The sequence below is a fragment of the Aythya fuligula genome, chromosome 1 (genome assembly GCF_009819795.1).
Source record: "Aythya fuligula isolate bAytFul2 chromosome 1, bAytFul2.pri, whole genome shotgun sequence".
In the NCBI taxonomy this organism is placed as follows: domain Eukaryota; kingdom Metazoa; phylum Chordata; class Aves; order Anseriformes; family Anatidae; genus Aythya; species Aythya fuligula.
In genome coordinates, this window is record NC_045559.1 from 43,961,825 (window position 1) to 43,978,210 (window position 16,386).

Here is a 16,386-nt window from a genome sequence, read left to right on the forward strand (position 1 = left end):
TCCACTGCATCTTACAGCATCTTGCAGCAGTTAGCTATGGGGGAGCCCAGGCTTGCAGGTGGAGGGCTGTAGAAAAAAGACAAGCTTTTCTAATGTAGCCAGAGGATTGTTTTTAACCTCTGTATGTGCAGTGTGAGGGACATCTCCTTCTAACTCAACCCGTCCCAATCCCAAACTTAAATCTGTCTCCCAGTGGCGATGTTGAACCATATTTTGGCTCTTCCAGGGTGAAAAAGGGGAGGGTGGAATATGAAATTTCTGCAGGAGAAAAATAGGAGCTTGCAGTGTTTATAGAAGTCTTTAATATCTGGAGGGGTAAGATACTCCTTTCTGGTTTTAGACTAATAAAACACTAATGAACCTGTAGGTAAAAAACTTGGATCTGCCTCCTAATCTAGTCTCTCATTGTAGCACCACAGTGAGGTCAAATTCCACCTCTGATAACTCTGTGGTTCTCCGTCAGTTCAGCGTTTTCTCTTTTTCCTTGGCTATCCATCAGGTGTGGTCAAAAATAAGGAAACTGTGGCTCTCAGGAATATTTCTTACTTGGTTTTCTATACCCTAAAAGGCACTCACTGAGATTCTCATCCAGCTCCATCAGCAATTCTCCTGATTTATTATGAGAGGGACACTTTCTTCCACACTGTTGTCTGTCCTTCTTCCCTCACCCGTCTTTTTTTTTCTGAGTGCTGAGTTGGTTAGAGAATGAAGAACATTTGGCTACCCAACTATTGGGGTGATTAAGTGCCAAGAAACATCTTGCCAAGGTGCAAGCTGGTCTGGCTTGCACCTCCTTAATGCTCACATTTTGAATATAAGTTGCCTCTTCTTGCTGCTTCTGTAATAAAAATGCAAGCAGTTGCTCAAGAGCAATTATTACATGCACAGCCAAGTGGTCGATGCTCTTTAAGGACAGATGCATATGTTTCTTGATGGAGAGGAATTGTTTAGCTGGATTGTGGTAAAGCTATCTATTTGGTGTATTGATTTTTGATGTTCTGATATGCTATGGTTAGTAAGGAGTGCTGAATTTTCTGCCTGAGCCTTTGGGACTGAATTTCTTTCAACTGTGCTGTGCACTTATGTGGAATGAACTGCCAGCACATGCTTTAGTTGGAGCATCTGGCTGCGTTTTGAATCACAGCAATGACGGCAGAACCCTCGTAGTTACTAGATGTGGTAGGGCAGTTCCCTACCATGTCTAGTAACTACTATATGTGAATGTGTCTCCACAGCCTTGACATGCTAGTGGATTTACCACCTCATGTCCCCTCTTTGTCACTGAAGAAAGCACCCAATATTTTATTCAGAAAAGAATTCAAGATCCTGTGTGTTCAATCTTCCCATAATTCAGTAGCCAGGTCCTTCAACTCTTAGACACTCTACTAGAAACTGGAAACACGCATTCAGTGCAGAGATTCTTATGCATAAGAATAGAAAAGTTTTTTGTTGAATTTAATATATAAATAAATGCTAGTTACCACTGTGGGTGTCTTGCATTCTTATGTTATGGTAAAGCTGAGTGTTCACACTGTAGCATTCAGTTTGCTACAGGTGGCTTTCAAAGGCGCAGTGCAATGAAGGGTATTGGAGACTCTTGTTCAGGCTGTTTTCAATATCAGGCAGGTGCCGTGACAGCTGTTTAATCTTTCATCTGGCTTTCCTGATTTTATCCACAAGCTTCAAAGATAAAGCATATCTCTTCATTGAAAGAGTATTTTTTTTTCCTGAGTGCAATTGTAGGAGAAGGGGTGAATTCCAATGATTAGAAAATACGAGCTCTTTTCCACAGATTGTGAGGCTCGGTTGCTGTTCCTTTTATTTATATATTTATTTATTGTCTTGTCTCATCTCCAATTTGCTTTTTTTTTTTTTTTTTTTTTTTTTCTTTTTTGTGTACATTTATTTTTCCAGTGAGCAAAGAGCAGCCCAAAAGTACTTTCACAACCTCATAGGAAAGGCACTGGGATCTGGGAACAAGAACTCTTTGGTATAGGTTGTGACCCACAGGGAGTTCAGGGAAGATAAACAGCTGAAGGCTGGTTACAAGATCAGAGATTTTTTTCGTGGAGTTGCTGAGCAATGGTATGTTTTGCCAATAGAGAAAATGACAATAATTAATAAAAAACATGACAAAAACAATGGATGGATGTCTGATTAACTGTCACCCTTGCTGAAAACCATCTCTACCTGCTAAACTGTTGGAGAGTGAATTTGGTAGAGAGCTGTTCTAAATGTGAATGTCTTGAGGTAATGCTTTGGGGCATTTTCACAATGAGTTCCCCCAGATCTAAAACTCCTGACTACCTTGTTCTGGATCTCTGGTTCAACTCTTCTGGCTGACTGAGAGAAGGCAGAGCTGCTATCTTATTCCTAAAAGTAGTGATTGGATTTTGTTATCTTAATATGAATTTCTATGTAAAGATAACCTTAATTCTGATTTTTTTGTTTGTTTCTTTGCTTTTTTTTTTTTTTTTTTTTCTTCTTCCTTTGTGATTAAATCCTATTCTACAGGAGTCAGTGGGAATCTGCAGTTGACTTTAAAAGGTGGAGATCAGTTTATAGGATAACATATTGGGAAGGGCCTTTCCATCAGGAACCATGCAAAAGTGGGATTTGGATTTTACCAAATCTGTTAAAAATTGAAAGCCTGCTATCTTGTGAAATCTCAGGACAAAGAATGCGTGCATTATGCCATTGAAGAGATGAGATCTGTATATAACCCTTTTATAGTCTTGGGAGTTATAAAAAAAGTGCATGTTCTGATTCTTGCAAAGATGAACATGGCATGGTGGAAGGATATGGAGGCAATAGCAAGAGAAATATTAAGCTAACATTTCTCTAAAACATGGTATAAACAAAACCTTGATGGTTTAGAATTCTATTTCAATTTTAGTAGGTTTTATATTGTTCTAAGACTGAGTCTTCAGAGTCATAGTACCTTGTGTTACTGCTTGCTCTGAGAGGAACTTGCAATAGAGGTTCTCAGATCTATTTCTGTCCAATGGTTCTTCCTACTCTAGGTATATTTCAGTCTGGATATTCAGACTAGAGTGACTGTCCGAAAATCAAAATCAGAGCTGTTTATCCTATATATGTGGTTATGTATTTGTAATTAACATGTACCTTGTTTATCCTATGTATATGGTTGTGATAATCCTGGGATTAAAGCTGTTAATTTCTGCAAATATGGCATACTTTGCATATCTCTTTCTGGCCTCACTTGTGCACCACTTGTTCTCTGTCTGTTAGAATCATGCCTAACATTTGAAACCTTTAAGTAATTTCAGCAACCTGCCTTTAAAAATAAATTAAGGACAGCTGGTCATAAAAAGGCTTTTACTTCCTTTTCACTTGCTTCACTTTGTTAAAAATCCTTAGACTCTGGCCAAGACATGAAGTGTAAGATTCTGACTGCATGCCTCCCTCTACATGCTCAATGGGTTGACTAGCAATGTTGTATATTTCCTTTGACCTATTCTTGTTTTCTCTTTCTCTTTTTCTCTTTGGCTTTCTATTCTAGGATGAGTCATCCATGTTCTTCCAGTTTGGCCCATCAATAGAACAGCAAGCTTCTGTCATGCTCAACATCATGGAAGAATATGACTGGTACATCTTCTCCATTGTCACAACTTACTTCCCTGGTTACCAGGACTTTGTGAACAAGATCCGCAGTACCATTGAACACAGCTTTGTGGGTTGGGAACTGGAGGAGGTCCTCCTCTTGGACATGTCCCTGGATGATGGGGACTCAAAGATCCAAAACCAGCTCAAGAAGCTCCAAAGCCCTGTTATCCTCCTCTACTGTACCAAGGAAGAGGCCACCTACATTTTTGAGGTGGCCAACTCTGTGGGTCTGACAGGCTATGGTTACACGTGGATCGTGCCCAGCCTGGTGGCAGGGGATACAGACACAGTGCCATCCGAGTTCCCCACTGGGCTCATCTCTGTCTCATATGATGAATGGGACTACGGTCTTCCTGCCAGAGTGAGGGATGGAATAGCCATAATCACCACGGCTGCTTCTGATATGCTGTCTGAACACAGCTTCATCCCTGAGCCCAAGAGCAGCTGTTACAACACCCAGGAGAAAAGGATTTACCAGTCAAACATGCTCAACAGGTAAGGGAGAGGGCTGGCCTAGCCTTACAAAAGAGGGGTCACAAAGGACCTCTGCCCACTAGAATAATTTTACTAGGACATGGTGCACTGGATCAGTGGGTTGTGTTGGCTAGAACCTGGGCAAGGGGAGCTGTGCTAATGGTGGGGCTTGCTTTGCTCTAAGTCCTGAATGCCAGTACTGTTATCCTGTTTGAAAGCAGCCACACCACATGAAGAGGAAGCCAACACAAGACAAAGGCACAATGAAGGCATAATGCAAATTTTGGGTGTGCCCCTTGATGCATAACAGGTTTGTTTCCATAACAGTGCTGAACTTCTTGGAGAGTCTTTGCACAAATGAGTCTGTAAGTGTCAGGTGGATTCTTGCTGCAGGCAGTGGGGATTTTTGTATTTAAATCTAGAAGGCCCCAGGTTCTGTTCCAGGCATCAATAATACATGAACAGGTGTCCTTTAGAGGTGATGGTTGTGTGACCTACCTGGGATATTTTCATGGCACTTATTGTCTGTGTACTGAGTGTCTTGCTGCCCATTACCCTTCAATCACAGGAGAGAAGGAAGTGCAGAGTGGTCTGGAGAACTAAAGCTGTAAAAAGAGCTAGGGTCAAGAACTCTGGTGTGCTCCTGCTTAATCCTTAAAGCTTTTAAAGTCCTCAGGTGCCTTAGGCATCCAGTATACTCAAAGAGGATGGACTTGTGCATCCTGCTCATTGGCATCTCATTGGCCAGTGTCCTCTTGCTGTTTTATGTCTCGTTCTCTATGCACATTACATAGAGAACTTAAGCACCTCCATCAGGACTGGGAGTTTTTATAGATGGCAAAGGATATTAAAAAAAAAAAAAAAGGAAAACCTATTAAAACCTATTTGAATTAATCATCTTTGTCTAATTCAGATTCAAATTTTCTGAAGAAACAGTGCTAAGATGTCTGCTCGAGGCCACAGAGGAAGCATGCGATGGAACAGCCTCTGATTACTAGATCTTCCTTTTTTGTCCCAGCTAGAATTTGAGTGTGTAGCTAAGCAACCCAGATAATTAGACATGGGAAGAGTTGGGGGAGGTGATATCTGCAATTAGCCAGATGTCCCCTGACCTGCTCAGCTGTCATTCTCCAGTGTTTTACATATAAAATCCTTGGGCATGTCAGTTCCTTTGCAGTAGGATATGGGGAATCCAGGTAGTAGCTGTTGAGAGTCGTGGCCACAGAGAGTGCAGCATCTTTATTCATTTGTTCCATGAATCATGTAGTAGTGTAAATGTGATGGATTGGTTTCTGTGCTGTGACCTCTTGCTGTAAACTGTACTAGGAAAATAGAGGGACTGGTGGACAAAAAAGCAGAACGTGATTTTGTGTTGCCTGAAAGTTGTGGATTGAAAGAAGTCTCCTTTTTTACCCATTAGATTGCCCATGACTCTGTCTGCTATTTGTTCTTCGTCTCTGTGATCCATTGACATATTACCAGGTCTCATTGCCTTGATTTCCTCTTTCCGTATTTCACTCTTTTTGTTGTCTGCAAGTCTTGGATCACCGAAGGTGCCCAATATTTTTATTGAATTCCTTCCCAGTTAGGCTTAGTGGAAAGGGGTGTTGCGTGCTGCTCCATTGAGTCATCCCTGGAATAATTAAACAGGGAGAATATATTTAATATATACAAAGTTTTCAGAAGTAGCATAAAGGCAGGATGCTTTTAACCTTTCCAAATGGGTAGGGATTTTGGAGGGGAGTTGTGTTGTAACTTTTCAGCATTTCTTTAGAAAAAAAAAATGTTGTCCCCTGCTGTGTGATGCTGTGTTCTGCAGAGACCTTCTACTAATTAGCCTGTGCATAATATCACACCCATATAGCTATGCTTCTGTGAGCAGTCATCAGACTCTGCATAGCACTCCTTTGCATTGGATAGGAGGCACTGGCTCAGGGACTCTTGAGTCTCTAAATATGACAGCACTGTTGTGCAGCGTAGATATGCCCCGAAGCCTGGGCACCCCACACTAAAGCAGCTCTTGTCACTTTTGAAAGAATTATATTTCTTCTCACCTTCATGGCCCAAATCATTCTGTTCCTTCTCCCTTGTCTACTTGGGGTATAACATTCACAGCAATGACTGCAGATATGTGTAGATATACCCAACTTAGTTTGGGTACTGACATCAGTCTCTCTGAGAAACAGAGTCAATTAGTCCATGCCAAGCTCCATTCTGCCAGTGCTTAGATTGCTGCAGGCACCTGAACTAGCTCAGAAATCATTACACTGTGTTGCAGTTGCTTCTGTGATCACCGTGCAAATACTCGCTTTGCCTCGCACAGCGCTGACCTGTGCTCTGCCAGGCTGGGGGTTCTGCCTCCTGCAAATGTTTCCACCCCATTGGTACTTCTGAGTGAGGTGGTTAAACAGTGTGACCTCTAGTAGGTTGTGTGCTTGGTCTTCTTTTTAAATGAAATTACTTTCAGGCACCTTTTGGCATATAAAAGCTAATGGTGTCCAAAATTAGCTTTTGCTTTTACAAATCCAAAGTTTCAATCAAAATGTGCTGAGCTTCAAGCTCAGCCTCACAGCCTGAATCTGGGCAGAAGGAAAAGCAGACGAGAGGGAGAAGGAAGTGGGAAGAAGCTAGCTTGAAGGTATAAGTTCACCCCACCACCTGAACCAAGGTCCACAGAAGTTAATGGTTATAATCTGTGTTCATACCTTCAAGTCATGTTGAACCACTGGAATTCACTATATCCTAAGCTTTAAACCTCTCTTGATATACTTTGGACTGGAATGAAGGTTCTGGAAAACTAATTATAGTCCTGCCCCAGACCTGGCAATACTATATTCAGCCATCTGCAACTTACAGTTCCCCCTCCACATGCCTACACAGAATAGAGAAATGTATGTACGTGGGCTTGATGTCTGGGGAGACTGCAAAGTGTGTGTGACCTCAGATAATACATCACCACGTAGCTGGTGTTTCAGAAACTCTTGAAGCTAATCCAAAGAGGTCTGATTTGCTTCAAATCCATAGCTAGGAGTCAGTACAATAAAAGAATTTTCCCATTTTGTTCTTTGGAGAGTGACACATACAACTAAAAAAAATGTGTAATTTAGTTCAGCTGGGCACATTATACACTAACACTGTGAATTAGTCATTTCCCAAGATCTGCTTTTGAACCCTAATAATTTCTTACATTTTTTTTTTTTTTTTTTTTTTTTTTTTTTTTTTTTTTTTTTCCTTAACATTCAATAGTTCTGGATGCAACTAAAATCAAATGGTCCTGCTCTATGGGTTCATAATGGATTGAGGAGGAATTGGACCAAATGTTGCTGAAATTCAGAAAGAAAACTCAATTTCTCTATGTTTTTGCCCCTTCTTTCATTGGCACTTTTGTTTGTTTTTGCAAGTGCTTGGGTTAACAAAGCTTTCCTTGAGGTATGTCTGCAAGCACAAAAAAATAAATAAATTGAGATGGACTGTTATCTAAATGCCATTTCTCACCACTGTAGGTGTTTGATGTGCATCTTCTCATATTAATAATGGTCTCATAGCAACTGTTTCTTGTCTATCTTGAAGCTGATACTCCTTTGTGTTAGACTGGAACTGCAGAAGTGTGATCTTGACCATTGAACATTGTAAATTCTGTCCTAGAAAAGAACCTGCTGGCAAGATAACTCCACTAACTAGTAAGAGTGTGATACATTAAGGAAGGTTCATTCTACAAGTATTGTTATTTTTCTTTTTGAAGGATTCTTGAGCAAGTTTTACTCTGTGAGGGATATATCTCAATTTATGTTAATAATAGGCTTAGGTGATCAGTTGGAGTCTAACTATCCACATGCTGTTTTCCAGTTCAATTGCGCTCTTTAATTCTTTGTTTTGTTTTTAATAGGTATCCGTTTATTTATTCCTCCATTGTCCCAGAAAGTGATCTGATTTGAATATTCCAGTCCACAAAGCTTATAGTTATCTTGATGGCTGATCTTCTCCCCTCCATTCAGCAAATCACTGTGCTTCTACTCTGCTCTGCCAAGCAAGAAGATTTCAGAGGTTGGGAAGGAGTTTCTAACAGGGTTTTCCTCTGGAGAGATGCTCAGATTTGGAGTTCTTCCCTCTTAGCCTTTCCAAGTGGAGTTGCTAACCTTCTAGGCATTCTGCAAAACTCTTCTATTCTCCTTTCACCATGGCTACTAAGGAGTGAGTGGGCAGAGGTGGATGTGTTTATAGGCAGCCTTCTGCTTATTTAGTTATTTTAATTGATGGGACAGATTTCCTTGAGCTCAGGATGGGTGCTTCTCATTACATTTTAGAAATGGGAAGAAATAGCTAAATGACAAGAGTATTCTTGAGAGAGGTATTCAAGGATGAGTCATGAGAAAAGAATATGATTTCTGGCACATATCATTTGAGAAATAGAAGATCAGCCGTTTTGTATGGATATTCAGTCGTTGGACTACATAAGCTATGTTTTTATTACAGCCTTCGACGAGACCTGGGTTCTTCCTACTGGTTGTCATGACTGCTTGTGAATGCTGGGCCATAACTACTAGTTTGTTGTTGTAGGGTTACTAATGAGTTCTCCACTGATTGGCTTTAATAGTCTCTCATTTAACACCAGGCTGCACACACCAGATTTCATTTTAATAAAAAGTGCAGCGAAGCATTTGCTTTGGAATGAAAATACAAATGTGGAATTATACTGCCTTTGCAAAGAAATAAATTAAGGGGGGAACAAAGGTAAGTTAAATTCTGCACCTCAGATTCCTCAAATATGAAAACAGCTGGTAAGCTAGCTTGGTGCATTGTTTGGACATGATACTTCCACTTCGGGTGAAATACTTTCATCTGGAGCTTTCTGTGTCAACCAGTTAAGAAATGCAAAAGATCCCTTGATGAACAGTTGGAAAACATTTTTCCTGAGACATCAAGGACAAGCTCTGTTTTCACGGGACCATGTTCCCCAAGTGGAAATTAGGAGTTGCTGGGGCTTGGGACAGCTGAATAGTGAGTCAGTGAGTACTAAAAGTACTTGCAGTAGGATTGTACAATAAGATTGCTGCCCTTTTTTCTCCGGCCACAGTAGGTATTGCCTGTCACCTCAGACTCAAGGATTATCATATGTCATTTGCAGGTACTGTCATGGAGGTCGTCTCACAGCCAAGTGAGCGACGTACCTCCACACAACTCAGCAAGGCAGCTGAGAGCAGGAATGGAGAAAGGAGAACTTGTGCCATAGCCCTTTCTCCAGTTGTAGGACTAATGAGTGAACCTTGTGCTATAACCAAGAGCACTGGCCGGCCCTGAGGTCTCACTGGCTTTGGTGGGACCTGCTTGCCCAGTGTCTGGGAAGCCCTGCTCCAGTAGTGGGAGGCACAGTGCTAAGACTCGCTTCTTAACTCCTGCGAGGAGGAGAGAGAAGATATAAATGATATGTTCCCACTGATGCAGAAATTGCCCTTTTCAGAAACTTGGAGGGCAAGGGAGCATATGTAACTTTTGACCTTTCGGAGCCTTTAAGCCGGGGTCTTGTTAGCAGCTCGTTATGTCCCTGCTGGTCCGTGTACCTGGCTGCTGTCAGGCTGGTGCTAGCTGGCAGCACGTGCCGTGAGCGCTGCTCATGGATTAGAGATCCCTGGTGCTGAAATCTGCTTGTTCTTGCCACTGCTCCAGCAGCAGCTGGAGGCCGGGGCTGGCCAGTGCCTCCTGCCTCTGCCAGGGTCTCTCTGCCTCTCTGTGTCCCCTGCTGTACGTCACCTTGGTTTCTGTTGCTTGCATAGCACTGTGGCTCTCTTTATTTTTTCCTCCCCCACCTTGCATCTCCTACTGGCTGTCTTGCTCGGGGAGGTCTAATGCAAGCCAGCATGACATGCTGGTAGGAGACTGAAGACCCCTGGCTTCTGAAAGAGAATATATGATTTGGGGCAAGAGGACAGCAAAATGTCTGTTCCTTAGCAGATGGAGCAAGATGCCTTGGTCCTGAAGAGCTGGGCTTTCTGTGAGTGGGAGAGGAGGCACCTGCTCTGTGTGGACAGCTGGATTTTTCATTTTCTCTGCAAATAAAATAGGGTGGGAGGATTCAAGTGAAGTCATGGGCTTTAGGCAAGGGTTATCTTTTGATTAGAGGACAGGCCCTTTCATGAAGGCCTCCAAAATCCACCAGCTGGGAATGAATTTCATTATGCGCCATCAGTTTCCAGACGGGAAAATGTCCATGTTCTGCTTCCAGCCCTCTGAGACATCTCCTGCACCACAGCCAAGTCCAATTAGTGCTAATACTGTGGCAACTTCACTTGCTGGTGACAATATGCTTTCACTTGCGCACTCAAGCTCTCCATGCTCTTCATAAAAAGTGAATAAAAATCCTTCCTCTGTGGTGCAGCTGAAGGAAGCGGTGTGAAACCACCAACTCAGCTCTGGCTGTGGTGTGGCTGTGGTTTGGCATCAGCCACAGCAGCATCTTCCCCCAGTCACAAAATACAGCCGGGGTTCTGTGGATTTTAAACTGCCCCAGGGAATATGAAAACCTGCTTTAGCAGATCAGGGGAGAGAAGGTGAGAAACAGCCTCCTTCCTTCAGGGACTGGCTTGTTGCGGCTGTGGGGGTATTTCAGAGACCTGCACACCTGCAAATCAATGGCTAGCCACTTGTGGTTTCATCACTGGATCCTGTAAGGAATGTGTGCTTTTTTTTTTCCCTGATAGAAATGCTTTTTTTTTTTTTTTTTTTTTTTTTTTTTTTTTTTTTTACCCTCAGACTTAATGTTCTTACTATCTTTCAAGTTTTTAAAAATAGGAACTGCTGCGTTGCTATGGCTCCCTATGCAACTCCGGAGCAGCTATCTCATCCCTTTGATGCAGGTTGGGCTCACGATGCGGTGTGACAAGGCACCAGCCCGGCACGCCGCCTAGTGGCTCCGTCCCGTGGGGCTGGGACAGCGTTCATCCCTGGCAGAAATCCATGAATAAAAGGAAAAAAAAAAAAATAAAATCAGATGGCCTTTCTTGGCAGAAACTCTAAGCTTTAACCCTGGTGTGTCCGGGCTGAGATTTATTTGTGACATTTTGGAGTCTTAAAACAATCCCTGCGATTTTAACTTCAGATGGGATATTCTTCTCCCCTTTCTGCCCTACACTGCTGTGTGATGGTGCCAAATCCTGTTAAGGAGCTGGTGTACTCCCCTCCAGAGGCACCTGCAGCTCAGGGGTGGGTGAAGTGGCCTTTGCTGCATGCGCTTAGTCTAAGAAATCATTGTATACATTTCAAGCTAAGCTCACGGTTAAGTGCTTTGCTGAATCGAGGCTTAAAGTGCTGTTGACTAGCTGCTGCTGCTGAAATTCCTCTCAGAGTCATTGCTTTAAGGGTGTACTTGAGTTTTGCATCCAAATTTTGGGAAAACATGGATCTGCATATCTGTGGTACAGCTGAATACTTATCTCAAATAGACCAAACTGAGCTGTGGCTTCAAACACTTGTAAAGTGTGCAGAATCCAGACCTCTCGGTAGCTCACAGCCCTCTGCACTGGTCTATTTTCAAACAGTTATGATTTTAAAAATACATTTTATTTCATGTAGCAAATTTTATTTTCATCGTCAGTCTGGAGGTGAACATTTTGGAAAACCTGAGCAAAAAAACCTGTTCATCCAATTTTGATTCATGAAAGTGTGAAATGAATGCATTTGTTCTGCTTTCAAATAATTATCCAGCAGTGGGATTTTTGTTGGTGTGGACAAATAACTCAAAGCTAGCTGCACTTCAAACTTTAAAAATCAATATGTAGTGTTGGACAAGGAATGCTTGTTTTGTTAAGGCTAGAAAAATAGATTTTGCAACAAATATAAACATTTGAAGGGGGTGTATGTTACCTTAATGTCACTGTTGTGTATTTTGCATTCACTGCATACTATATTCCACAAAATATTTGAATGACAGATAATCTAAACATGTGATATTTAAAATGCTCAAATGCAAATGAAAAAGGAAAAAAGAGACTAGAAATGGCAGAGACCTGCCAGCTTGTCCAGTCCACTACCTGCTCTGTCATTCCTACAACATATTCTTTCCTCATTTAAATAACAGAATGTCCCTACTCAAGCCTGCAAGCACCTTAATATAAAATGAATATTAAAATTTGACCATAGTGCCCTTGAAATGATCAATCAGGCTGAATGCTGCCACCCCTCTTTCTACAAAGAAAACTCTTTTCCACCCCCATGGAGAGGCTTCTGAGCTTGCTATATCACGCTTAACAGGTCTCCACACCTGTCGTGATGAAGTAAAGATTGTAAGGTGATTAGAGTTCCTCTCTGCAGTAACACAGCATGGAAAATGCTTGAAAAACAGATTTGGGTTGGTCTGCCTAAGGATCTGGCGAGACGTCAGGTAATTGGGTGAGAAGTCTACTCACTAGTGGCGTAGCTGGTGTGGAGGAGAGCTGCCACGCTGGGCTGAAAAGCCACAAACCTCTGTGGCCTGACAGTGGTTAAAAACAAATGCTGACTTGAGGCTGTTTTTTTCTCTGTTTTCTGAAGCAGTATTAAAACGAGATGGAAATGAGTTTTCAGTGTCTTGCCCAGTGTTCTTGCCTGTATTATTAGTGTCACAAATGAAATCATTTTTCAGCAAGATGGCTACCTCCAGAAGCAGTGTCAGCATCTTAACATTTATTTATGACAGGCTGTAGTATCTTTTGTCTGCAATTCCAAAGCACTTTACAAACTAGAAAGGGATGGCTTAATTCACTACTAAAATTCAACCATCTCTGGGGTGAAATAGAGCAATGGTTTAACAGCACGTAGTACGAAGCAGAGATGAATACTGCACCTCACTGGAGCTGTGAGAGGCGTTTCAGCTGGCAGAATGAAATTGCTGGAGGTGGATTTTAGCCAAGACATTGGGGCTGTTTAATAAGCACAAGAGATTAGTGGCAGTGCCACACATGCTCCTCATGTGCCTGTGTGAAGCAGGCAGCCAGCAGTTCCAGAAGTGGTTTCAGGGAGGAGGCTGGCAGCTTTTCCAGCCTGCAGAGTTCACCAGCAGAGGATATGCGCTTTCAGAGACCTCCTTTATCACAAGACCGTAACTGACAGGTTTTGGACAGATGTATCTAGATTCTACACTGATTATCTGCTTATTGTCCCTGGAAACAGCCCTTGGCAAAGGGAGAGGTCCAACAAGACTTCTGTGTACCTGCCACAGGGCATAGACAATGAGAAACAGAATCAGATGGGGAGCAAAAGGGTCATATGTAATGAAGCTCTGGGAGGATGCAGCCACGTAGGTAATAGATGCTGTAAATAAAAGATGGTCCCCCAAAAGGATGCTTTTTATAGCACTCCTCCCCCTTAAAATAATGCGACACTGACAGATTAAGCCTGATGAGTGACATGAAGTACCTCAAATACAGACTGCTGCAAGAAATGCTTTCCATCCTCTTCTTGAAGATGCTGACGCTGCCCTTCTGCATCTAAGTGGTGACGTGTGGCATGGTGAGAGCTCAGAAGAGCTGGTGCTTAAGCCATGAAGGAATGCTCTCCAGTATCACCAAGGGACTGTGAAGACTTTGAGGTGCAAAGTACAGACGCTTACAGCCTCTGAATAAATCTGAAAATATAGCAACTGCTCTTCAGTATGCCTTCTATGTATTCTTGTCAAATAGCTGTTCTGGGGAGGGGGGGAGTGTAGGATGCTGAGCTCTCCAGCCCTTGAATTGCCCAAATCCAGGAGGTGCAGCAGGGCCAATCTTTCACGGTTCTGCATTTTCTGCTGTCCTCTTCTCAGTTTCCTTTTCCTTGAGACATGTAGTTGAGATGGCTGGAGGGAACTCTACTTGCAGATCTATTTTGGATTCAATGCAGCTGTGAGGTGGAGGAGGTCTTGCTAATGTGAGACAACTGGTCAGATGAAACAAGCACCTTGGAGATGGCTCAAAGTCACAGTTTCTCTGGTTGCTGTGGAAAGATGCTAGTTTTGGGAAAGGCTCAAGTTTGACTGGCTAGAATGAGTTTACTTAAAAATAATTTACCAATTTGTATTTATTTCTCCAAGCAATTTTTCATGGAAGGCTCAAGTTTGAATTGATGAAAGCACAAGCTTAGCAATGCTGTAAAATTGATTTGGGATAGCTTATTATTGTTCCATGAATTTGTTTAACAAGAAAGTTTGGCAGAGTGAGGGAACTGAATGAGAAGACCATAGCACTCCCAACAATGGGTGGTACTGGCAGTACCATGTAAACCAGCGTGGAGGTATGCGGTCCTTCAAGCCACAGGAAAGTGGGTAACTGCTTAGATGAGAGGCACCCACCATATTCCACTGACAATCAGGCTGGTTTGCACAGTTCTGTTCCTTTTTTACACCGCCTTCTGGGTCCTTGCAAGGCATGGAGAAGGCATCCTGTATGGTGGTGCTCAGCTGCAGCAGCTCTGAAATCTTTGTCGTGGCCATCAATCAGCAGAGTGAAAGCAGGTCCCTGGAGAAGGGCACTAACAGAAAGGCGAAGAAGGATTGCAGGGTGATGGTGCAGAAGGAGGAGCATGTGGAGAAACAAGAAGCACCACTGCTTGGTTTTATGACACTCACTGTGAAGGGCAGGTAGACTACTGCCAAGGTGGGCACACAGCCAGTTCCTCATGTGGGAGGACTGTGGGTGGCACTGACCTTTATTCTTCCATGTGGTTTGTAGCCTGCCTTTTCAATTGCCACAAGCCAGGAGCTGCACAAATGTTGTGACCTTGGCTGTGGCCATTCTGCTGAAGCTGGGCCACGAGGACTCTTACACCAGAAAGTTTCTGCAGGCTTCTGATATCATCTGAGAGGAAGAGGTGAGGGAAAATAGCCATATAAATTTGTCATGCTTTTGACAGAGGGATTTGCTGGAAGCTTTTTTAAGCCTCAGAAAAGAAAGCTGTGTGGTAGTACCTGGGGTCTCGTATGGAGATGGCTGAGTGAGAACTAGTCCTTGGCCCTTCTTCCCTCACCAGTATAAAAAGCACCGTGTCCCAGAAGAAAGGAGATGTGGGGCTGTTTTTTTCTTCCCCGCCCCCCCCCCCCCCCCCCTGCATTGTAGCAGGTATGTGAGTCGTGGGCTTGTTCTGGCTGGTGGGTGCAAGAGCAAATTTAGAATACATTCTTCTTTAGTGCATCTAACCAAGGATGTAAGTGTTGGGTAGTCAAGTAGACAAACAGATGATTAAACAAGTGCTTAGATGTTTGAACAAGCAATTTTGTGACTTATGTAGTGCATCTAACCAAGGATATAAATGGTGGGTAGGCAAGTAGAGGACCAGATGATTGAGCAAGTGTGTAGATATTTGAACTAACCATTTCATGACGTCCTCCTCTACCCACTGATCCTAATGGGTTTCCCACAGTTTTCCTCAGAGAGTGCTGAGAGGGGCTGGGAGCAGGACTCTTGTGAGCCTGCCAGATCAATGGTAGTCTTTGCTAATTGACGTTTTCTGCTTTTTCAACATAATTTTGGGGCAGGCTTTCAGGAGTATGTTGCAGAAGAAAAAAATAGAAGGGTTGCACAGGAGGTAATAACCCATAGGCAAAGACTGCACTGATGCATCTATGCATCCGTACTCGTGGTGATTTGCAAGCTGCCAGGGATGAGCCCACTGTTCTTGTTATTAGTCCTGTCCCCTTTGTGTGTCTCTGTTACTCTCTCCCATCCTCCATCTTTCTCATCCTTCCTTCAATAGGTGATTCTCTTCTACAGAAATATTAAACCTTGTTTTAAAACAGAAGAACCACCCCATTTTCCCCACCCCCTTTCTTTCCTCTCTTTCATCTCTGCTTCCCGTGGAAGTGTTTGAAGTAGCACAAGTTCCTGAGAAAGGCATTTTTTTTCTCCCTTTGTGCTTTGGCTCTGTGTCCCTTCTTCATTATATCTTCCCTTTGTTATTTTGTTCTGCCTGCTTCGCCTCTGTGTTTCTCCCCATCTCTCAGCCCTTTTTTCAAGGCTCTTTCTTCATTAATATGTTAATTTCTAGCCCAGGAATGCTTCTTGCAGCTCACAGTTCACCAGGGAGAGCCAGGAGAGAGGGAAGAATGGAAAGAAGGAATAAGGAGAAAAAAGGGGTAGAACAGTTTACAATAGGGCTGGACTAGGCATGTAAGCAAAGGAGGAATCTGCGCTTACTGGCATCATGATGCCAGGGAGAAGAGGATTATTTGTGTGTCTTTTTTTTGGGGGGGAGGGGGCAGGAAGGGGTGCAATTTCCAAGTTGTCCTTCCCTTTGTGTAGAGTCTTTGAAACATCAGCCTATACTCCCACCCTAATGTGTTCA

General features: G+C 42.9%; 1 protein-coding gene across 1 annotated transcript in view; it reads left to right on the forward strand.

Moving 5' to 3' along the window:
• The window catches only part of GRIN2B (glutamate ionotropic receptor NMDA type subunit 2B), a 196,272-nt gene that overhangs the window by 79,157 nt on the left and 100,729 nt on the right, over positions 1–16,386 (forward strand). The window contains exon 3 of the mRNA XM_032207593.1: positions 3,524–4,122. Coding sequence (XP_032063484.1) covers positions 3,524–4,122 — 599 coding nt within the window. The remainder of the gene's footprint in view (positions 1–3,523; positions 4,123–16,386) is intronic.